Genomic DNA, 24,121 nt, shown 5'->3' on the forward strand with positions numbered 1-24,121 from the left:
TGATATTGTAAATTAGCTATACTTCAATTTCAAAAAAGGATAAAAGCTAAAGCTAAATAAATTTGAAAGAAAAATATAGTAAACATTATAAATCTAAAAGACGGGTCTTTAGAAAACCAATAAAATAGAGAAGCCAATTTATTGTAATCCTGATTAAGGCAGAGCAAAGAAAAACAAGATTAGGAAAGAGAAAGGTAGCTACAGATAGAGGAGAGATTCGGAGAAGGCAGTAGCACCCCACTCCAGTACCCTTGCCTGGTAAATCCCATGGACGGAGGAGCCTGGTAGGCTACAGTCCTTGGGGTCGCTAGGAGTCAGACACGACTGAGCGACTTCACTTTCACTTTTCACTTTCCTGCATTGGAGAAGGAAATGGCAACCCACTCCAGTGTTCTTGCCTGGAGAATCCCAGGGATGGGGGAGCCTGGTGGGCTGCTGTCTATGGGGTCGCACAGAGTCGGACACGACTGAAGTGACTTAGCAGCAGCATAGGAGAGATTAAAAGAACTTTAAGGGTTTCCCTGGTGGTTCAGTGGTAAAGAATCCACCTGCCAGTGCAGGCGACACAGGTTCAATCCCTGATCTAGGAAGATCCCATGTGCCACGGAGCAACTAAGCCTGTGTGCCACAACTACTGAGCCTGTGCTCCAGAGCCTGGGAGCCTCAACTACTGAGCCTGTGCACTGTAGAACCCGTGCTCTGCATCAAGAGAAGCCACCAAAATGAGAAACTGTGCATCACGGCTAGAGGGTAGCCCTCACTTGTCACAACTAGAGAAAAACCTGCACAGCAACAAAGACCAAATAAATAAATAAACCATTAAAAAAAAACTACTTTAAGACATGATCACATATGATGTGATGACACCATACTAGAAAACTGAATGGAAAAGAGAATCTTTTCTAACAAAACATATGTGATCAGAATTGCACCAAGTAGTGGAAAACCTACCCAGTCTATTCCAGGAAAAGAGATTGGAAAGGGAGTTATGAAGCCAACATGATTTTACTGTAAAAATGTAACTTTTTATGAATGTAGATAGATGCAAGAATATGTAGCAGTATATCAAAGGAGTTATATCTGGTTCACTTCAGTAGTATAAGATAGTTCAGTCTAAGGAACTCAGCTCCTGTACAGTAATCTGTTATTTCACCCAGTAAATGAGAAAAATTCATACAGCAGAAGATGCCATCAAGATATTTGGTAAAAGACACCAGCAGTTCTTAAGTAAACTCAAAACATGAATAGAAGGAAATGTCTTGAATATGGAAAAGATTATCTACCAGTAGCCAGTAACAAGTAGTACTTTGTACAGTGAAACAAAGTCATTCCAGTTAAATCAAGACCCAAACAGTGTGGCAAATGATACTACCAATACCATGTGACTTTGTCTTGAACTTTCTGGCAAATGTAGCAAGACAAAAACAAAGGAAATAAGTGGTATAATATGCGTTAGAAAAGAGTTTAAAAAAGCACATCTCTTGGGACTTCTTCCCTGGTGATCCAGTGGCTAAGACTCCGAGCTTCCAATGCAAGGGGTGCAGGTTCGATCCCTGGTCAGGGAACTAGACCCCACATGCTGCATACAAGATAAATATATATAAATTGATTATTTTTTACTCTAATTTAGCAAATGGAAGTGAAAAATAACCGCCACAAGAGATTTCCGACCAAGTGAACCCAGCATTATCTAAAATTAAAGGAAAGAAAATTTTTTTTATGTCTTCTCGGAATTCTTCATACTGCTGCGTGTGTTCTTTTGTTCTTGCTCCCCTTGTGTGGGTGGATGTGGGGCCCCTACCTTGGAGAAGGTCTAATGGTTCCATGCTGCTATGGAAGAGCAAGCTCCTCTGGCCACCACCAGTGGGGGCTGCTGTGGTACATTTTTTCAATCGCTGAGAAACAGTGTGTACATTTTTTGACAGTCCTATAATTAAATCCAGAGTATTAATGGTGTTTGGCATAACTTTATCATCTTTAATCTTTACTGGGGCCCAAACAGCCTGTATGTCGTTAACCTAGGAATCCTACTAGCTTTTCCTTCTGTATATCCCTTTCTTACCTTCAAGTCCTTCATGTAGCTTCCTGCAGATGCCACCCCATCAGCATAAGGTCTGCGTGGCTGTTTTTGCAAGATAAGGACATTCTGGAAGGATGAATTCCAGAAGGCACCCTTTCAGGCAGGGTCAGCTAGAACTGAGTGCCGCCTCTGCACAGGCGCACGCAGCCCCTGCGCGCCCTCTTGTGGCCATCTTCATGCAGTGCACACATGGTGGCTCCCAGAGAGAGCACTCTAAGGATTGAGCCCTGGTATCTTTCCCACCTTGAAGCTAGAAAGTATTCACTCATGAGTCATATTCAGTTTGTGACCTACAGACATTTTCCTACTGTGTCTTTTTGTTTGACTTTCTCTAAATGTCTTCTGTGCTGTTTTTCTTCCACTGGTACTGGCCTGCACATCCTTACTCAGTTCTGTCCAATATGTTTCCATCCACTTCTTCATACTTAAATTTCACCTTACTCACTATTACTCTTATGATCTTCAGGCTGAATTAGCAGGTCTGCCTTCAGTATCCAGGAGAATATTGGGTCAGACTTGAGCCCAAAGGGGAAGACCGGGTATTCTCTATCTGGCTGACCCTAATGCTTTGATAACTTGCAGGTTATCTCTTAGTTGAAGTCATCATCTGATCCTCTTAGTTGTTAAGTATGTAGCTCCAGACATTGGAAATTTTTAAAGTAACTAGTATTTGTCCAGTACTTTTGCCTGGAAAATCCCATGGATAGAGGAGCCTGGTTGGCTGCAGTCCATGGGATCGCTAGGAGTCGGACGCGACTGAGCGACTTCACTTTCACTTTTCACTTTCATGCATTGGAGAAGGAAATGGCAACCCACTCCAGTGTTCTTGCCTGGAGAATCCCAGGGACGGGGGAGCCTGGTGGGCTGCGGTCTCTGGGGTCGCACAGAGTCGGACACGACTGAAGTGACTTAGCAGCAGCAGCAGTATTTGTCTTTCAAATTGGCTAAAGCAGACCTTTTTATTCTCTTTGTGCACATTCAGCTTGCCCTGCTCTAGGCAAACCCCTTCTCACAGTCCCTATGCACACACCATTCCCCATCTTCAGACCTGTGTGCTGAAAGCCCCATCTCACCACAGTAGGCTTCTGAGCAGATTCTACAGCCCACTCTGGGCCGCACACCTGGCAGCCCCTCACCACTCATCACTGTGTTTGTCAACAGGACACCCTCAGATGGTAGGGAATGAAACAAGAGGCCAGTTTGGCCCCCAACCCTGTTTATTACTCTGTCTTAACACAGTGGGTTCAGATCCCGAGTTTGCACGCTATGTGGCAGGAGTGAGCCAAGCAATGCAGCAGAAACGGCAAGTCCAACATGGTCGCCGCCCAGGCAACCCCCGAGGCCACTGGCCACCCATGGATGATGCCCATCGGACCTGGCCTTTCCCAGAGTTCTTTGCAGAAGGGTGAGTGCTGGGTGTGTGGGTGGGAAGCTGAGTTTGGGGTCTGGGTGTTCTGCAGGGGACCTTGGTATATACTCTTAACAGGCCATTCATTTCTAGGCCCCCACGTGAGAATGGCACATGGTCAGATCTTAGGGGTCAGAGTTTCGTGACTGACTAGGATGCCAAGTGGCATGTGGTGTCCCTGTACATACACCATTGGTATGAATTGATGATTTCTGAGACAGGCTCTTCTGCCCTGGACAGAGATCTTATTTGGTGGTGTTTGGGACATAATTGCATGTTCAACACAGTCTTTAGCTGAAATGAGCATGGTGATGAAACCTGTGTCATTTATGGAATGTGATCCTTATAGCCTACAAAAAAAAAAGGAAAAGTGTACAGTTCAGATTCTGATGTATTGAGAGAACTGTGGATTTTCATCATAAAGACCTTTGGGGGAGTGAATTTTTTTCTTTTAACACCTCTTATTGCTCCCTGATTAATAACTCCACATAGCTAAAGACCATCTCAGCTTTTTGTTTGCTCAAACATGAATTGCATATATACACCACAGCTTCTGAGGCATTTTTAAAGGAAGGAGAGAGACAAGGGACCACTATTGGGTTGTGAGATAAGAGCAGGGAAAAGACTGTTCCCTTAGGGCTGGGGTGGGGGTGGGTGTGGGCCTGACCTCAGGCTGTCTAGCTGGGGTCCAGGCTTGGTGCCTGACGCCTGGGACCAGTTTCTCTCTTTGGCTTTCAGGGATGGCCTGCACAGCGGCTGGGCGGGGGCTCAGGGAGACTCAGCCAGCTCAAGTGATGAGACATCCTCTGCCAACGGGGACAGCTTGTTCTCCATGTTTTCAGGGCCTGACCTTGTTGCTGCTGTCAAGCAGAGAAGGTATGATGAAATATTTAAACCAAAGAACAGAGGGGTGCATGGATGTGATCCACAGCTTAGTCCTCTACAAAGCTCAGTAGCCCCATTGTTTCCAGGTACCCACATTGAGAGAGGGAGAGGACCTTTTCCAGTACTGTCTTGCTGAAGCTTGGGTGGTGATATAAAGTTGGGCTGAGTTTTTACTGGGAGAACAGTCTCATACTCATGGTAGCCCAAAACACCCGTATGACAGGCTAGGGAGTATTACGGAGAGCAGGGTCTGCTGCTCTGGGTCTGCTGAGGCTGGTCTGCATCTTACAGGGGACAGGCCTTTCCGTGGGAGGAGTAGGGCCAGGACAGCCAAGTTCTGGTCAACTCACCAACAGGCTTTGCAACCCCAGACATGGGCCTGGCCCTCTCTTACCCTCAGTTTCTTCATCAAAGGTGGAACTGGATAAAAATAACCTCTCAATGGTATTTCAAAGTTGAAAAAAAGTTACAGAGTATATTTGGAGCTAAAGTTTTCAAGTGTAAGTGTTAGTTGGTCAGTTGTGTCTAATTCTTGGCAACTCCCATGGACTGAAGCTCTTTAGGCTCCTCTGTCCATGGAATTCTCCAGGTGAAAATACTGGAGTGGGTTGACATTCCCTTCTCCAGGGGATCTTCCTGCCCCAGGGATCAAACCCAGTTCTCCTGCATTGCAGGCAGATTCTCTACCATCTGAGCCACCAAAGGCATTATGTTTTCAAAAGTAGTCACAAAAATGAAAACGGACCCTGAAAGAAGAATTTGTTTAGAAAGAAATGGAGAGACTGTTGTGGGTGTGAGGAAGCAGAGGCCTGCCTGGTCGAAAGGACATGAGCAGGAATAGAAAGCACATAGGGTCGCCTGGGCGTCAGAAGTCATGCCCACGTGTGATAGGACCAGGGTCTGTCGGATAAGAGTGGGGAGCAGGTAGATGAAGATGGAAGGGCACCTGCGTCACGCAGACTAGGATACACAGAGGAGCCACTGTGATGTTGGCAGTGATTGCTGATCCAGGCTGGGGCGCATTCTCATGCCCGGCCCTGGGCTTGGCATTCACGTACATTTCCTCATTTAATTATCACAAACACTGTGTTTGTTTACTAGGGCTATCATATCAAAGAACAACAGACTAGAGAAGTATTTAACAGCAGGGATTTTTCTCCTAGTTCTGGAGGCCAGAAGCCTGAGATCAAGGTGTCAGCAAGGTTGCTCTCCTCTGAGGCCTGCCTCCTTGCCTTGCAGCTGGCCCTCTTTCCCGTGTCTTACATGGTTCTCTCTGTGTACCTCTCTATCCTGATTTTCTTTTCTTATAAGGACAGCAGTCCTGTTGGATTGGAACCCACCCTAATGACTTCATTTTAACTTAGTTGTTTAAACAACTTATCTCTAAATGCAGTCACACTCTGAGGTACTGGGAGATGGGGCTTTCACATATGAATTTGTCCTTTATTCAGTAGCTCCTGTCATGTACCAGGCACTGGTGATAGAGCAGCAACAAATCAAAGTCCTCTTCTTCATGAAACTGATATTCTACTGAAGAAAGGCTGATACAAAAATCCAGTATGTTGGTTTGGATTAGGTTCTATAAAGAAAAATAAAGCAGGGTATGAGGGCAGAGAATGCAGGGGACAGGTGGATTTCCTGTGTTCCAAATGAGAGTCAGGGAGGCTTCTGATGAGCAGAAAGCTGAACAAAATGATAGAGGAAGTGGCAGTGGGGTGTGGGAGAGAGAAGAATCAAGGGTGAGATGCAGGGTTTTGGCCTGAGCGTCTGTGTGAAACAGTGGGTGTCATGGACCCTGATGTGGAGGACTGCAGGAGTGGGACTGAGCCTTGAGAAATGCAGACTGGAAATTAGAGAGGCTGACTAGAGGTCCAGCTAGTCACCACCTCAGCAAAGGCCGCTGCTGCGTACTGGAACGCTGGTAGACTGATTTACCTGGCTGGCTGCCTGCTACATCTGCTTTTTTCCTTCTATTTAAATTTTTTTCACGTTAGTGGTAAAAGTAACAGCTGTTTTTTTTTTTTTTTTTTAAGTCATCTGTCTCCAGTGCATGGTAAACAGTCAGTCTGTGTCTGTTGACTAACTTAACAAAAGGCTGGAGCTGGCGGACTCAGCAGCTGAAGCAGCAATGCCAGTCCTCATGCCCGCTGCCCTCCACCCCCAGCCCAGCCCTGTCACGGCCTCCAGAAGGGTACCACACCATGGTGACCCACCTTTGCCTCCTGCACACAGCGGGCCCAAGGCCTCCCCACCCAGAACCAGTGCCTAGAGACACCCATACCAAGCAGCTAGGTGTGCCCTGGAGGGAAGCCGGGTGGCAGGCAGCCACGGCCTGAGTTCTGGGTTCTTTCAGGAAGCACAGCAGTGGTGAGCAGGAGACCAGCGCGCTGCCCTCGCCGCCTCTTCTCACCGCAGTGGAGGACGTGAACCAGGTATGTGGGCCCTGCTCTGGCCACAGAGGGCTGGCTTCATGGATACCATGGGCAAGGTTCCAAACCCTTAAGTTTTAAGAGTTGGGTGGGGGGTTCTTTGTGGTGAACAACTCTCTTCTATGGTTTTTGTCTAAATGATCAGCCATCTCAGCAGACTCGAGCCACGTGCAGAGGAAGTTCTGGGGCTGTGCTGTCCAGAATGATGGCCATTAGCCTATGTGGCTACTTAAGTTGAAATTACTTCAATGTAAAGATTGAGTTCCTTAGTTGCACCGTCCATGTGTGGTGAGCAGCTGCTGTACTGGGTGGCATGGACAGAGCACATCTGTGGTCGCACGCTCCGCTGGACGGTGCTGCTCCAGGACTGTGGGGAGGGCTGGGGCTCGCGCCGTTTCCTCAGTGGGAATAAGGACTGGAGACTGGGGGAGGTGGGAAAGGAGGATCAGTTGCCAGAAATGCCACTAAAATGCCCTCTTCTGTCTCTCAGGATAACAAAACCAAAACGTGGCCGCCCAAAGCCCCCTGGCAGCACCCTTCCCCGCTGCCCAGCACCCTGCCTGGCCCAAGCGCACCACTCTATGCAGTCGCCAGCCCCGGCAGCCAGTGGAGCGACACCATGCAGATGCTGCAGTCCCCGGTGTGGGCTGCCACCAGTGACTGCAGTGCCGCCGCCTCCTTCGCCTACGTGCAGACCCCGCCGCAGCCCCCGCCCCCACCAGCACACAAGGCAGCCCCCAAGGGCTTCAAGGCCTTCCCTGGGAAGGCTGAGCGCAGACCAGCCTACTTGCCCCAGTACTGACCCCAGGCCCGCCTGCCCACCCGCCCAGAGCTTTTGGGGCCAGGGGCCCCAGCCCAGGGCTGACTGGCTGGCAACAGCCCCCCAGAGGACCAGTGCACCCCTGTCCCAGGCAGGGATCCCTGGGGATGGAGGTGGTTGGCAGCTCCAAGCCTTTAAGGCCTGGCTTCTCAAAACTCTGGAGGCATCAGACACCTGGAGGGCCAGATGAAGATAGCGTTTTCTGACTCTCCTCAGGGAGATGCTAGGGGATGTTCGAGTTTAATAAGCACCTCTGGTGATTCTGATGTAGGTGGGCCACTGGCCACACTTTGAGAAACACAGCTCTCAAGTTTGTAGACCCCACTGCGTGTGTTGGGAAGGCGTTGGGGCTGAAGGCTGAGAGCAAAACTGACCATTCTTCTGAAACCTTCTCTTTCCCTCCTTAACACGTTGAGTGATGACCACACCAATCACTGTATTTTATAGCTATTTTTCATATAGGTTTTTAGTTAAAGTATCTCCTGCCTCAAATGCATTGAATATTTTAAGATAACAAATAGAGTGGCTGGAGGTTTTTCAACACTATATTTAAGCTTCTATGAACTGGGCAAAGGATAGCATATTTGTGATGAGAAGCAATCACCTGGGTTTTCTGTAGATGGACAGCCCCTCGCCACCCCCAGCAGCACCCAAGGGGTGTGACCTTTACCGGATTTACAAAAGCAGGATCATAGCCCTGATGGTGCGTGGAGATGAGCCTGCTGGCTGCTGTCCGTGTGCGGGATAAAGCTACACCTTCTGCCCTCATATCTTTCCACACACGGCCAGAGGCTTCAATAAGGTTTCCGAGCGTGGGGTTGTGGTCAGGGGGGCTGCAAAGAGACACTTGAAATTGCAGTAACATTGTGAGCTGGCTCAAGACAAACCAATTAAGATGTAGATAGGAATTAATTTAAAAGTTTTTCTTTAAAGAAAAAAATAAACCACCTCATTTTCAGTTAACATGTGCTGTTAAATAGATAACATCCTGTGGATTTAGGGATATTTTTCCAGCCAGAATGGATCCAGAAGAATTGAATGGTGCTTAAATTGAGAAATAATAAATATATCTATATAGACTAGACCTATCCCACTGTATATTAATTGAGGTTACAGAAGTTCTTTATATAAAACTTATTTAAATTTTTCATATTTCATCTTTGAAAAAATCTAATTGAGAAAAATCCATAATATTTTCTGGTATGAAAGTTTGACAGTATTAATATTTTTTTTTATATTTTCTTAAATCATTAAACCATTTTAATATATGTTAACTACTAATAAATGGTTTATTCTTTCTAACTCCATATAAGCTTTTCCAGCAGAGATTGTAATAACACAGTTATGTTCTCATTTTTCTATGAATATAAGTAAATTTATATTTAAAAATACCAAAAAGAATATATATATATATATATGTATGTAGACACACTAATTATAGAGGACCCTTAGGGTGTCTGAGCCCAGCCATCTGAACCTTTAGTACTGTGGTGCCAGGCTGTCTCCAGGCCTCGGGTGTTGTCTTTTGTGCTGAGTGGGGATGTCAGTGCTGCCTGTAGTCATGATCCTCTCACCATGGGTTCTGAACATTCACCTCACCATGTTTACAGAGAACTGTTTTGTACATAGACTTTTCAGGCACGTGCTCTGCACCGACCCTGGTGGCTCTTGTCCGTGTTGGCTGTCACTGTGTGTGCACTACGTCTGTTGTTATCTGTGGCTGTTTCCTTGTAAGATAGTTTTCTTCTCTCCTTCAGTGATGTGTCTCCAGTACCCCGTGTTTCGAGTTCTATTATACTGAAGTACCCTTGTTTTAATAGTGCCTCCCCAAAGACCTCACCCTGGACAGAGGTCAGTCCTTTATGCTCCAGCGCAGGTGACATCAACATTGCTAACTGTCACTTTCCAGTCTGTTTTTCTCGATTAAGGAAGGCATTTTGTAATTGCGTCTCCATGGGCTGTGAGACTGTGTGAAGCTGTTTGTGTAGTCTCCTTGTGGGTGCTGTGTTCTCAGCACCGCCTTGCTTTGAACACTGGTAATTCCAGGTGCTGCGCTTGGCAGAGGGGTCTCGCCAAACGCATGTGTGTGCGTGTGTGAGTATGTGTGTCCTTTGTGTGGCCAGGCGTGGCTGCCTTGCTCGTGTGACTAGTTACAACGCTTCCAAACTGGAACTCTACATTTTGTATCTTACTTTTAAAGCTCCTATAAGTAAAATAACTATTGGCTTTATTAAAATATACCTTTAATAATTTTTGGATCTCTGTCTAAAATGAACTGCAGCAGATGATCATGTCAGAAGCCCTGTCTGATTCATTACTTTGAAAAGCTGCACACGAATAGGTTTTTAGGTCAGCCTGTCCTCTGATTCTGAGCCCTTGCAAGGGTAATACCTCTGGGGGTATTAGGGTAAGCTGGGGTTGGGGGTGCTGGCGTACAGAAAGTGGGACAACCTACCACATCTCTTCTGTTGGCTTCCCTGAGGCCAAAGCTGAAAGGGCCTGTGTGTGGCCAGAGCCACTATTGTGGTGAAGGAGGCCACCTGAAGAATGCAGACTCTCCTTGGGTTGTGGTCTGCCAACACACACATTCCACCAAGTGTGGGCACTTGTGAGCTGCCCAGCCAGCCTTTCCAAGAGGCAGATGAGGTCTCCCCTAACTCCACCAGACACCCGCCATGTAGCAGACCCTCCCTCATAGGTACAAGAAGGACCAGGTGCACTGGATGGTGCCATCCTGCTGTGGAGAAGGAGAGATTGTACAGTGGGAGCCACAGAAGGAGGGTGAGTTACAGGGGAGTTGCAACTCATTTTCACTTACAGCAAGACAGCGTTTGATTGAAACTTTTCCCATGCACTTAAGAAAATGGAGTGAATGAGTATAAATATATAACCTACCAGTACAAGTACCACTCTGGCTTCTTTCTGCTGAGACTCCCAGAAGCTGAGCATGGGGACATTAAATACACCTCAAGACAAGGTTACTTAGTAACAGCCATGTTGTATGAATATTGCTAAGGAAGACACTGAAAGTTCCTATTAAAATGCTGCTGCTAAGTCGCTTCAGTCATGTCCGACTCTGTGCGACCCCATAGACGGCAACCCACCAGGCTCCCCGTCCCTGGGATTCTCTAGGCAAGAACACTGGAGTGGGTTGCCATTTCCTTCTCCAGTGCATGAAAGTGAAAAGTGCAAGTGAAGTCGCTGAATCCTGTCTGACTCCTAGCGACCCCATGGACTGCAGCCTCCCAGGTTCCTCTGTCCATGGGATTTTCCAGGCAAGAGTACTGGAGTGGGGTGCCATTGCTAGCCAGAACATTTTATAAATGTTAAACATTTATAACAAAATGTAAACATTTTATAAATTGTAAACACATTTTATTCATATGTGTTCCTATTTAACATTAGTACCCAGTGCTGTTCTCCAGGCAAGAATATTGGAATGGGGTTGCTGTGCCCTCTCCAGGGGATCTTCCTGACCCAGGGATTGAATCCGAGTCTCTTCCATCTGCTGCATTGGCAGGTGGGTTCTTCATCACTAGCACCACCTGGGAAGCCCATATTCTTGCCTGGAGAATCCCATAGACAGAGGAGCCTGTAGGTCTACAGAGGGTTGCAAAGAGTCAGACACAACTGAAGTGACTTAGCACACACCCACACACATGGTCCTGTTCACTGAATTCTAATTGACAACAGTGGTGGAGACAGGAGTCCTGTAAACCCAGCTCCATCCTGAATGGGTGGGGATGGAAGCAGACAGATGTTCACCAGGGCCTCAAGAAGGTCCCTGGGGGCTTTGGCTCAGCTGAGAAATGGAGGAGGACACACAGGCAGGTCCTTATGAGTCTGGTGACCCTCCTTTTCCATCTGGGGTTCCTGGGAGAGTGGGCATCCAGCTCTGGGAATGTAGCTGAAACTCTGCATCCCAGCCATGTTGCTGGGAAAGGACGGCCCACTGTGCGACCCCTCTCGTGATCTGCTTCCTGATGCGGATCCAAGAAATAAATCCTGCCAAAGGTCAGCTCCTTGATTCCCAAAAAGACGTGTGTGGACAAGTGACTGTAAGGGTCTCAACCACATGTGCCTGGGAGTCTGAGGAACCTCTGGGGCTAGGCTCTTGGAAGTAACACAAACAGATGGCCTTAGGATCCACAGGGGCTGGCTGACTGGGCCCAGGCCTCTGCTTGTCTGTGAGGGGGGCTGTATGTGGGCCTAGGTGAGGAGGAAGGATTGTTTCCCGAGTGTCACGTTCATTTCAACATTTACTATCGTCACGCTCCTTGCTAGGATAGGAGCCAGGCTGCATAGAAAATGAAGTCTCTGCCTATAAACTCCAGAGAAGGCAATGGCACCCCACTCCAGAACACTTGCCTGGAGAATCCCATGGGCGGGGGAGCCTGGTAGGCTGCAGTCCATGGGGTCGGTAAGAGTCGGACATGACTAAGCCACTTCACTTTCATGCATTGGAGAAGGCAATGGCAACCCATTCCAGTGTTCTTGCTTCGAGAATCCCAGGGACTGGGGAGCCTGGTGGGCTGCCGTCTATGGGGTTGCAGAGTCGGACACGACTGAAGTGACTTCGCAGCAGCAGCGGTCCATAAACTCAGTCTTTGAGGGAAGACAATTCCCTCTTTCCCGTTCTCGGTAAGAGATACATATTCAAGCACTCAATGCTCAGGCAGAAATCCTAGAAGACATTTTTGATTTTCTTTACTCTCCTCTTGCACTTAATTAGGAAGTGCTACAAGCGCTACTGTGGTCTTCCCTGGTAGTTCAGCTGGTAAAGAATTCGCCTGCAATGCAGGAGACTCCAGTTCGATTCCTGGGTCGGGAAATTCCCCTGGAAAGGGACATGCTATCCACTCCAGTATTCTCGGGCTTCCCTGGTGGCTTAGACAGTAAAGAATCTGCCTGCAATGCAGGAGACCCCGGTTCAATTCCTGGATAGGGCAGATTCCCCTGGAGGAGGGCGTGGCAACCCACTCCAGTGTTCTTGCCTGGAGAATCCCATGGACAGAAGAGCCTGGAGGGCTACAGTCTGTAGGGTCACAAAGAGTCGGACACGACTGAGCGACAAAGCACAGCACAGCACAGCACAAGTGCTTCTGCAAGCATATTTCAATTCCACAAAGTTCTTACATCTCCACTGCCATCAACCTGGTCCTCCCCATCTCCTGCCTTTCCTTCTCAGGCCTAAGGTCTCCTGGACACCCCTGCTACCTCGAGGAAGCCTACCGACGGTGCCCACGTGCCTGGGCCTTTCCATCAGTTCTGTGCGGCCAGAGCTCAGCCTCTACCCGGCCTTGTTTAGTACTCCGCTATAACGTGTCTTTGCACATGTCCCTCTCGCCAGAATCAAAGCTTCAGTAGAGCAAGGAGTAAGTCTTGTTCATGGCCACAAGTGCAGAGTGCAGAACACCGCGAAGCAACTCCAGATAATACAGATGAAATGAGGTGCCGCTAAGGCCAGAGGCAAATTCTAATACAAAACCAAAACACAGAATTAAGACTTGAATCGGTTTTCACATCGGGCTAAAAGAATACGCAATGACCAGGGTTTGTACTAGAGCCGCAAGGAAGGGGTGTTTAGCTCTTTACCAAGTACAGAGTTTACTCTTAGGGTGAAAACCCACGGCCATGTGCGGAGGGGAAATTTTTTTAAAAAACAACTGGATTCACCAGGAAAATCTGGCGACATCCCAAAGCGACTGAAGTCAGCTGAGCAGGCAAGCACCGCGTGCACGGAACACGAGCCCCGAGCCTCCTGGGGGCGCTAATTCAGCCATCCGGGTGTCTCTTAGCCTGCGCACGCGCAGTCTGCCCCGACCCGGAGTCTGCGCACTTTCGCGCACATGTCCATCCCAGACGTGCGGGCAGAGGCGTCTGCAAGTTCGCCGGTCAGGGGCCGGCGGCTGTCTGAGCGCGGAGACATGCGCACACGTGCTCCCTCGGACGTGCGAGCCCACACGCAGACGCGTGCGCACCCCCGCCCGCTCACTACCTGCGCTGGTCCCGCCTTCCCTGTGCTGGTCCCGCCTTCCCCGTGCTTAGACGCGTGCGCACCGCCCCTCTGGAGGGTGTGGCGGGTGTCAGGGGGATTCGCGGAGTTCTGGAGAACTGCGACTCCTCACCCTTTCTCGGTCACCGTGACTCAGCATCCTCGGTGGGTACGCCGCCTCGGAGCAGCTCGCGAAAATCCATCGGCGTGTATCGCCCCACACCCGACCTCCTTCACACTCGAGCCCCAGAACTGCTGCTACCCTGTCCCGGAACCTCCTTTTGCCCTTGTCCTGGTCTCCATGCCCTGCCTGACTCCTGTCCAACGGCCCTGAATTGAGGCCTGACTTAGGTCCACCCTTCAATCCACCCCTCTCTCTCGGTTCATAACATTTTGCCGAGGGCACTTGAAAGTGCCTGGCACTGGAGCGGTCTATTGAACTTTGAGAGCCAGGTTTTCTTTTGATGGTGGTTGTCAGCCCCAGGTCTGGATGCATAGAACCCTCTGAGAGAGCCACTTCTGAACACCGATACTGTGCGGTTTGCAGACAGGGCTTGGCTTAGCATGTGGAGCCGATTGTGGGGATGGTGGTAGAAAACAGGTTTAACTTTTATCTATATATGGTTTAGTCACTAAGTCGTGTCCAACTCTTACCCCATGGGCTGTAGTCCACCAGGCTTTTCCGTCCATGGGATTCTGCAGGCAAGAATACTGGAGTGGGTTGCCATTTCCTTCTCCGGGGGATCTTCCCGACCCAGGAATCAAACCCAGGTCTCCTGCATTGCAGGCAGATTCTTTGCCGACTGAGTTATGAGGGAAGCCACTTTATCAATATAAATATAAAATTACCTTAATATTTTTCCAAACTGCAGACTTCACTCCACTCCCCAAGGTTTGATTAGAGAGGCTACCTCCACACCCCAGTGTCTGATCGTTGCCCGCCCCCCCCCCCCCCCACACACACACTGCACCTTTCCTGCTAAGAATCTCCTACTGCCTTACTTAGATGCTCAGATCCAGTCCAAGGGGAGCAGTGTTGATCCAGTGGTTGTATTCTACCTCTCTGCCTCTGCCTATGCTGCTGTCCCTGCCTTTGGAAATGTCATTCTTGGCCATTTCCACTTGTAAAATTCTACCCTGTCAATCAGATTTACAGGCTTAATTGATGTTCAAATAGAAGGGGCGGGGGGAGGCGTGATGGAGAGGGCCTGAAAGAATTGCCTGCTTCTCCTTGTTCCGTGTACCCTTTTCCTAAGGCTGAAGAGTCCGGAAGTGGCCCAGGACAGGGCCAGGGCAGGGTTGTGATTAAGAACAGGGTTCAAGACTGGGGCAACCTTGAACTGATTCTCTTCTTAGTTTAGCAGAATGGCTATTTTCAGTTTTTTTAGTTTGTCTGCTACGTGGAGAGGATAATGGGATATCCCTCATGGGGTGCTATGAGAGTTATGTGGCAGAGAATTTAGCACAGAGCTCTGCATGCAGTAAACTAGCCAGAGTAGGAAAGTAACCATACTTTCCTGCTAATATAGAAAATCCACATAACTGGAATTTCAACATACAATGTTAAAATATTACGGGGAGATCTGAGAATAGGTGGGAAATCTGGAATAATTGAAGCTGCTGGGAATCACAGAGGCCAAACTGCTGGAGGTGTACATTATAGAATATTAAAAAGAAGATGAAACCTTTAAAAGGTAATCATTGGAGGCCTTGCCTCCTTCCTCTTTAGGACCTAAGCTGCTCCTGTGGGTTTCAGGTGGATGGAAGTGGACATTGGGGAGGATAGTGTGGCAGGGGGCAGGTGAACACCCATAAAATTTTTGGAAAGATTGGGAGTTGTAAATGACAGCTTAGCTTAGAACAACGTCAAGATGAGGGGAAATCAGTGGTTCGTGCTGCAGCTGCATACTGAGGTGGCCTGGCCCCAGGAACTTGGGTGAAGCGGTTCACTCTGCCATCTCTCTGGAGGTCCTTCTCTTCATGGTCTGTCCTTTCTGACAGGCAGCCTAACACTACAAAAAAACTAGAGTTTTTCCTACTGGCTTTGGGTCCCTGTTTGGCTGTCTTGGGCTTCCCCTGGTGGCTCAGATGGTAAAGAATCTGCCTGCAATGCGGGAGACCCAGGTTCAATCCCTGGGTTAAGATCCCCTGGAGAAGGGAATGGCTACCCACTCCAGCATTCTTGCCTGGAGAATTCCATGGACAGAGGAGCCTGGCGGGCTACAGTACACAGAATTGCAGACAGCCAGACACAACTGAGTAACTTTCACTTCTGACTACTTAGGTCATGTGTTCATCTCTGGCTTAAGTCATATGTTCATCTCTGATTCAGTCAAGGAGGCAGAGGAAGAAGCCCAAGGGTGAGAGGTAGTGGCTTTGAATCAAGACAACAGATAAACAGATATCTGCTGTGATCACTGAAAAGAGCCTGCTTGAGAAAAAGGGAGGCAGTGGCTCCTACTGTTGAGAGTCGTCAAAGGAATCATAGAGCAAGTGGATGATATGGGTAATAGCTACTGAGACCGGGCCTTCCTGTTGGATGGAGTTCTGTTCTGAAACACAGGATTGAGGGTTGAGAGTGCTGTTCTGTGCAGATAGCTGCTTGGATGGGAACTCTGTGATTGGAGGGTTTCTCAGAAACAAGTGGAACAGATGCTGTTCAGCACTGTCAGGGTTCTGCTGGATATGGGAAGCCCATTTAAACCTCAGAGTTGACAGATGACCCAAAACTCTGGACAAATAAGGGCCATGTGGCAGGGCTGTTCCCTGCAAAGTCCTGTGACGATCTCTTCAATTTCTGACCCCTCTCTTTTCCTTCTTTATCTTTAGGAACTCAAATAATTCTGGGCAGAGAGAGAAAGGCCAGAAGTGGCAGTGACAGCATGGTGCTGGGAGGTAGGTCAGAGGAAGATCTAAGCCTAGGACTGCAGCAGGACAGGGCACACTCCTGGATGGATGGCATTTCTGGGGGAACTTGGTGATGGAGAAGCTCAGTTTGAGTGCACAGTCCTTGGACCTCTTCTCTCTGACTACATTTACTTCGTCTTGCCCACACTCTCCTCTAGGCTCATGACTTCAAATGCTATCTATTCACTCATGCCTCCCAAGTTTTTCCTCTTGCCTAAACCATCCCTCCTCGTACTCCAGACTTGAACACCCAACGAAACACCTCCACTTAGATCTCTAATAGGTTCTGAAAACTTGTCAAAAATAAGATAATGATCTTCCCCCTGAAACTGGCATTTCTCCAAGATGTAATGGCAATTCCATTTTTCCAGGAATTTGGGTAAAAAACCAGATGTTATCATTGACTGTTCTTTTTCTTTCTCTTAATTCTTCACTCAATATATATAGGTCACCAGGCCCAACTCCTCCTACCTTGACACCTTCATTCCTGGTCTGCATTCTTACCGTAGCATCCTGTCTGTTGTCCTTACTTTCATGCCTACTGAGTTGTTGGTCTGATCCTTTGGTAAACATGTCAGATGATGCCCCCCCCGCCTTTGTTTAAACCTTTCAATGGTTTCCCATCTCTGTGGGAATAAAACTCAAAGTTCTCACAATGACTTCTTGCTTTCCTTCCCTCTCTGACCTCCTCTTTCACTCTCCCCTCATTCACTCCGCTCTAGCCAGACTCACCTTTTGCTGTTGCTAAAATATCAGCGTGCTTTCCTCAGGAATTTTGCAGCTGCTCTTCCCTTTTCCTGAACACTTCTCCCCCAGATATCCAAGGGGCTTGCTTTCTCACCTTCTTCAGGCTTTTGCTCAAATGTCACCTCCTTTAGTGAGTTTTGCCTTGACCATTCTATTCAGAATTGCATCTTCTATCTCCAGCACCCTTTTCAGTTTTCCTTTTCTCAGTAGCACTTACCAGCATCTGATAAGCCATATATTTTACTTTTCACCTAAGCGTCCCGAACACCTGCAACGCTGCCTGTAACACAGAAGGTGTTGGAGGGAGTTGTGTTAAGTGAATGAATGAATGAACGAATGAACTAATGAAGCAGGCAGGAGCTCGGCCTCTGTTCCCCAATCAATTCCAGGCAAAGGCTGGCAGAGTAGCAGCAGTCCAAGCGGCTGCCAGTTAGCAAGGAGAGAAGAGCTGAGGTCCCGGATCCTCGGCTGTGGGCTTGGTTGCCCCTAGGCGCGGACGGAGGAGCGGGACGGGGCGGGGCCAGGGGCGGGGCGGGGCCGGGCGCCTGCGCCATAAAGCTCGCTGCGCACCGGGTCTCTGCGCCTGTCGTGCGCTGCTCTCCACGCTTCCTTATCGGCTCTCGCCCGGGTCCGTGTTCCCAGCCACTCACGCCATGGCCGCGCTCACCCAGAACCCGCAGTTCAAGAAACTGAAGACATGGTACGAGCAGCACGGCTCTGACCTCAACTTGCGCCGCCTTTTCGAAGGAGACAGGGACCGCTTTAACCGCTTCAGGTGCGTGCGCGGGACGGGAACGGGGGCGCGGAGGTGCTGCACCGGGAGGCGGCTCGCGGGGCCGTGCGGTGCGGGGCCAGGGCCCGGAGGGCGGGGCGGCGGTCCCCGGTTGAGTCGGCGGGAGGGGGTGGGGGTCGGCCGTGGATCCGGGCCTGGGCCCAGGCCGCACTTCGTCCTTGACGCCTCCTTGAAGCAGGTTTCCGGGTGCTCGCTGGAGGTCTCGGGGCCCCGGCAGCTTCGTCTGGAAGAGTTCCCCACCTCCTCCGCTTCCCTTCCAGGGGACATCTCTCTTTCCTCCCCTACCCGCCCAGCAGTCCCGACCGGCTGAAGCAGCCCATCCTTCCGCGGTTGTGAGCAAGGGCCCTCGCTGACGCAGCAGGCGCGGAAGGGCTGCTCCCCACTTCATGCGATCCTGGCTTAGAATGGACCATCCGCAGGGTGTGGTCAGGGTGGGACAGGCCCGTGGGATTTGCGGAGAGTCGTGGTGAAACGCTGGAGAGGTGGGGCTGTGATTCCTGCCCTGGAGGCTAGATCCGGAGACCCATGAACAGGGGTAAAAGAGGAAATCTTGGGGGTTGGGAATGGCCAACCCGTTGGTGCAGGTATTGGGCAGAGGAGATCTGTGGCGCTAGATTTGAGGTCCCTGATGGCCAGCCCTGTTCTCCGGGGCCTTCCCTGAATAGGTTGGGTCTCAGGAGCCCTGGGCCAGAATGGTCACTCCCTGGCCAAGGCGGTGGCAGCGCTCCCAACTCTGTCTTCCCATCCCCCAGCTCAGTTTTAGGGGAGCAAGGGCCCCTCACCCAGCGTCTGCAGCTTGCACTATGCTGCTCCTGCTGCAGGTCAGCCGAGTGGGCGGGCAGGTGACAGAAGACACCACTGTGCTGGCCAGCTGAAGCTTGTTTGGATTTGGCACGGGGAGGATGTTTTTTCTGGAAGCATCTTGTCAGGGAGCAGATGGTGGGCAGCTTCTGCTATCTTTCTGCAGCTTGAACCTCAACACCAACCATGGGCATATTCTGGTGGACTACTCCAAGAACCTGGTGACGGAGACTGTGATGCAGATGCTGGTGGACGTGGTAATGTTCTGCTTCGGAAGGCTTGACCAGTGACCCATGATGTGGCAGGCGAGCAGGGCTCCTGGCGCCCCCAGATTCCTGAGCATCTTTACTTCCTTCTCTTAGTGGATCTCAGTCATTGCCTCTGTGCCCCTGCCCCGGCTCAGGTTCTGACCGGCATCCCAGGGGACCCAGTGCCCAGATGTCTGAGCAGACCCTTCCCAGGCAGTGGGGGAGGGCGCCAGGCTGCAGCCATCTTTCAGTCCCACTGGGGATCTGCACCAAGCCTTTTGCTTGGGGGTTTGGACTCTTGACCGTCGTGGGTGGGACCAGGTCTCAGTGTCTTCTCTTCTCAGGCTAAGTCCAGGGGTGTGGAGGCCGCCCGGGAGCGCATGTTTACTGGTGAGAAGATCAACTTCACTGAGGTGAGCTGGCTAGTGGACAGCAGGCTCTGCAAACCCTCCACAGCCTCTTGGTTCCCTTTGGGGTGCGTCTGACTGTTAGCAGCATCGCCTTGTGTCATACTCCTTCTCTTAGGCAATGCTTTTGCTTAACGAGGGACCTGAAGGTCTGTTTCCTCAAGCAAGTTGCAGGGCCAGACACACCCCATGGTGTGTCTTCCCCAAGCCTGCAGTCTAGGTCTGGTGAGTGTGGATGGCTTCCAGTGTCTATGTCTGCCTGGGGACAGCAGCTCTCAAGCCTGCAGAGAGAGGGCATCTCAAGACATGGTCAGAGAAATTAACTCTGATCTGTTCTTGCTGCAGGTTTAATTAGTGAAAAGCAGACTCCTGTCAAAATCAATCTCCTCAGTGGTAGGAGTCAACAGGAAGCTATGGCAGGGCCAGGTCTGGGCCACCCTGTTCCTGAATTGCTGTGGAAGCCTTGGAGGCATAAGAATCACTGAGCATGCAGAGCGTCAAGCTCATAATGTTACTAGTCTCCTTTTACACATGGGGAACCTGAAACTCAGAGATCAAGTCACTTATCTAATGTCATTCTCTAAGTGGCAGATTCAGGATTCAAACATTCTGTCTTTCACTGCTGGGCAGTCTGAGGGAGGCTGCAATCAAGGAGGGCTTCCTGGAGGGGTCATTTCATTGCCTACAGAACATGGCTCAGAAGTGAGGTTGGACAGGGTGAGGGTGGTGTCGCATGAAGCCCTCCATCTTAGCGATCCGCTCCCTGGGTTGGAGTCCTAAGATCATCCCTTCCTGTCCCTCCAGAGTCTCAGATGTGTTTGTTTCAAGGCCTCTGCTGCCCGAAGCTCGATGGGACTGTTGTTCTCACTTGATAAGGCCAGCTGCCTGGCGCTTATCACAGACTTGGGATCTGTTTTGGTTTCCGGTGGTGGGTGTGATGGAACACTTGGTGAGGGAAGGTTGAGTTGCTTGCTTTGCTCCACGTTCAAGGGGCCGGGACACTTTTCAAAAGGTGCCAACAAGCACCATGAACTTTTTACCAGGTAGATGAGACTGGGCTTCGTGAGCGTTGGTTCTCTGCAGCCACTTACTGCTTGTCTCTGGCCTGTGTTGCCACCAGTCTGCCTTCGCTCACTCCATTCAGCTTTCCTCGACTTTTCATGCCCTGAACATCCGGGGGTCATCGGGGCCTGTCCTAGGCCCATTCTGGTCTCTCCCCTTGTGACTGTCCGCAGCACATAAAGCAAGGGGCACTTGCCTTGCTTCTCCTCTCCCCCGGATCCTGGGGGTGGTCCCTACTTCCGTGAACACACAGTGGGTTCTCTGTATGAGTCCAGACACTTAACAGACCTTAGCGCCTGGATGTCCATTGGGTGCAGCTGGGTGTGTGGCTGCACCGGGGCGAGGACCTTCACACGCTGACTCTCGCCCTCAGGATCGGGCTGTGCTGCACGTGGCCCTTCGGAACCGATCAAACGCACCCATTTTGGTGGATGGTAAGGATGTGATGCCAGAGGTCAACAGAGTCCTGGAGAAGATGAAGTCTTTCTGCCAGGTATGGGTGGACTTCCCACTAGCCATGTGTGTGCTTGTATTTGGGAATCTAGGGGTCCCGATGGGCTGCCCTTCCACTCTCCTTGGAGAGGACCCCAGCTCTCAATAACCTGAGGTGGGGGCAGTGTGTGTGATTGCTGGCCATGGGGGTCTCTGCTAAGGCACGGATTCCCCTAACCCTGTTCTCGGGGAAACCACTACTAGCAGCCGTGGAGCAGCCTCCTTGAACTGTAACACCTGCGGGCTCACGGTGACAATCTGGCCAGGACAGAGATCTGAAAAGAAAAGTGAGGCCTCTGGAGGGGGAAAGACTTGCTTTTTGTAACCTCTTAAGTCATGGATCCTTATTTCCTGGTCTAGAACTAGATAAAATTTAAAACTTAGGATTTTCTTGACCACACCCCTGCCAGATTTCTGGAGGCAGTCTTTATTTACTGTTAAATCTTGCACAGGTTTCCCGAGCGTGCACTAGCTTGTCTGTCGTCTCTTTTTTGAAGCACACATACCCACACATGTACACACACATGCAGCTTGTCCCTGCTTCAGCATTAATGCACAGAACTGTGCCTCCTTTTCCTCTGTGGGTGTTGGGGTTGCCTCAGAGATCTTCTGGAGAGTTCCCCATATATATTGCCATTGCCTCAGTGTCTATGCCAGGAATGGTTCTGCAAGAATTCGTGGATGTCCTCAAGCCTATAGAGCAAGGGTGATATCTGTGGGCTGGACTGTTTGGGCAGGCCTGTGCATGTCTGTGTGTGGATGATGCGTGCTCTCGGAGTGATAATCTAAGCTTTGGTCAGCTTTTCCCTGGGAGCAGTGTCCACCATGTGTGGCTGGTCAAAGTCTGGTCACTTTGGGTGAGAGCCATCTTCTGACTGAAATAGTGGGAGGTGATCTGGGCATCCATCCTAGAGGCAAAGGCAGCCAAGTAGGACTTCACGTGGTGAGGAAGGCTTGGGATCCTGATTGGAATCTGAATTCCAGAATGTCCCTTCATAGTGGTTGGTGCTGGTGATGGGCTTTGGGTGGAGGGGAGGGCATTTCCCCTCTTCATGGATCACAGCCTTGTCGTGGTCAAGAGGCTTTTGTAACTCAGTGAAGCTATGAGCCATGCCATGCAGGGCCACCCAAGTCAGACGGGTCATAGAGAAGGCAAGAGGAGAAGGAGGCGGCAGAGGATGAGATGGCTAGATAGCATCACCAACTCAATGGACACGAATCTGAGCAAACTCCAGGAGACAGTGGGGGACAGAGGAGCCTGGCATGCTGCAGTCTGTGGGGTCGCAGAATGGGACACAATTTAGTGACTGAACAACAACAACAAAGGGTGTTTCCAGCTATCAGGTGTGAGCGCAAGAACTGCTGTGCTCTGTATGAAGCCTGGTGCTCTGTTTGGTCAACCTTGGTGTGCAAAGGCATGCCAGGTGGAAAGTGTGTGGCACTGGTTGTCTGGGAAGCTGTTTGCAGGAGAACCCTCCCTTACAGCTGGCTGCTGGAGTACCTGACTCAGACTGATGGGTATTTATAGTACAAAAAAGCTGCTGAATAGCAGCATTTCCCTGGTGAGGAACACTCCTCAGGGCTGTGCTCGCAAAAGTTCACCAAGATTGGGTGAGAATGTTCACTGTGACCTTGATTGTCCCGGCAAAACCTGAAAACAGCCTGCCCTTATTTATTTAAAATCAGTGTGTGTTCATATACTGTAGTCCTGGGCACCATTAGTAATTAGGGAACTACAGCTGCATTGACCTGCTCTTCTGTTGAGGATATACTGTGAAGTCAAAAAGGGAAGTTACAGAACTGGTGGGTTTCGTTAGACACCATCTGGTCAAATAAAGGGTATGTCTGGTTCTAGTAAAAATACACAAAGGTTCCGTTCTTGGATGCCATATTTTAACAGAACTGATGATGAGATTGAGGGTTGAAAAGCTGAGTAATTTATTTTTCTTTCTGTGTTGATGGAAAAGTGCTCATGGCAGTTGATTATTATCTGAAAGAAATAAAGTTACAGGGTCTTACTGGTTTGGGGAAAGCCGTGTGTATCAGTTTCCTATCACTGAGTAACAGATTACTCCAGAATTTAGCAGCTGAAAACAACAGTCAACATTGCGGTTGATTGGTTCTGGTTCTGGTCTTACAAGGTTTTAGTCAAGGTGTTGGCCCAAGGTCACATTCATCTGAGGGCTTGATGGGGGCTGGAAGATCTTCTCCCAAGATGTTTCACCAGCAGTTACTGCTGATTTCTGGGAGGCTTTAGTTCCTCACCATGTGAACCTCTCCACAGTCTATTTGGGTGTCCTCATTATATTGAGTATTTGCATGGTTACACCCTGGCTGCTTTCATACTTTTTAGAAACCTCTGAAAGGTGAATATAGTAGTATCTTTTATAGATATTAGCAGGCCCATAAATATTCCTATTCCCTTCTGAAATCTAACATTGTTTTGCTATAATAAAGAAAAAGTTTAAAAGGAAAAAGACCATGAAAGTTCTATGAGTGAAAAAAAATAACTCCACAGTGTTATTTCGTAAGCTTGTTAGTATAGTTTTATACTCTTAGGGGCTTTTGATCAGTGTTCTTGTCTCCAGAAGCATTCTTGAAAAGTATCTGTATTTTACTTACACACACCATGCAGTTGTTTCTTGATGATTATATATTTAGCATGGAGCTTTAAGCTCCATTTTATCCCATCATGGATGTATGGAAAGCAGCTGCTTTGGGAAGAAAGTATGAAAGTAAGGTTAAAATGCATGAAGTAAGGTTTGGGCTTCCCTGTTGGGTCAGTGGTAAAGAATCCATCTGCCAGTGCAGAAGACATGGGTTTGATCCTGGGTCAGGAAGATCCCCTGGAGGAGAACATGGCATCTGAAAAGTTAGCGACTATACGACAGCAACATGACAAGGTAGCTGATTTTTCCCAGAGCAATTGCTCCAACAGAAAGCAAGGCAGAGTGCCTCAAGGCCTTTTATTATCTTGAGCTAGCATTAGAAGTTACTCTTTCTTTTCTGACTCTGATCAAAGTGGGAAGGGACTACACAAGATCATG

The 24,121-nt window shown here is 49.4% G+C and overlaps 2 protein-coding genes and 1 long non-coding RNA gene across 5 annotated transcripts in view; 2 read left to right on the forward strand and 1 right to left on the reverse strand.

Annotated features, from left to right (window-relative positions):
* The window catches only part of GARRE1 (granule associated Rac and RHOG effector 1), an 85,063-nt gene extending 75,189 nt beyond the window's left edge, over positions 1–9,874 (forward strand). For all 3 annotated transcript variants that reach the window (XM_061387930.1, XM_061387933.1, XM_061387931.1), the window contains 4 exons: positions 3,320–3,485; positions 4,227–4,364; positions 6,727–6,805; positions 7,293–9,874. In XM_061387930.1, coding sequence (XP_061243914.1) covers positions 3,320–3,485; positions 4,227–4,364; positions 6,727–6,805; positions 7,293–7,604 — 695 coding nt within the window. In that variant the 3' untranslated portion in view covers positions 7,605–9,874. The remainder of the gene's footprint in view (positions 1–3,319; positions 3,486–4,226; positions 4,365–6,726; positions 6,806–7,292) is intronic.
* On the reverse strand, positions 6,800–17,725 carry LOC133230450 (uncharacterized). The gene is made up of 3 exons (XR_009730860.1): positions 17,257–17,725; positions 14,272–14,440; positions 6,800–7,224 (listed from the first exon to the last, which is right to left on the reverse strand). It is a non-coding gene; the product is annotated as an uncharacterized LOC133230450 (long non-coding RNA).
* A 79-nt stretch (positions 17,726–17,804) lies between these two features.
* Positions 17,805–24,121, forward strand: part of GPI (glucose-6-phosphate isomerase) — a 28,103-nt gene continuing 21,786 nt past the window's right edge. Inside the window, exons 1-4 of the mRNA XM_061387935.1 lie at positions 17,805–18,046; positions 19,032–19,122; positions 19,458–19,526; positions 20,956–21,075. Of these exons, the coding sequence (XP_061243919.1) occupies positions 17,925–18,046; positions 19,032–19,122; positions 19,458–19,526; positions 20,956–21,075 (402 nt within the window). The 5' untranslated portion in view covers positions 17,805–17,924. The remainder of the gene's footprint in view (positions 18,047–19,031; positions 19,123–19,457; positions 19,527–20,955; positions 21,076–24,121) is intronic.

The sequence above is a fragment of the Bos javanicus genome, chromosome 18 (assembly GCF_032452875.1).
Source record: "Bos javanicus breed banteng chromosome 18, ARS-OSU_banteng_1.0, whole genome shotgun sequence".
NCBI classification, from domain to species: domain Eukaryota; kingdom Metazoa; phylum Chordata; class Mammalia; order Artiodactyla; family Bovidae; genus Bos; species Bos javanicus.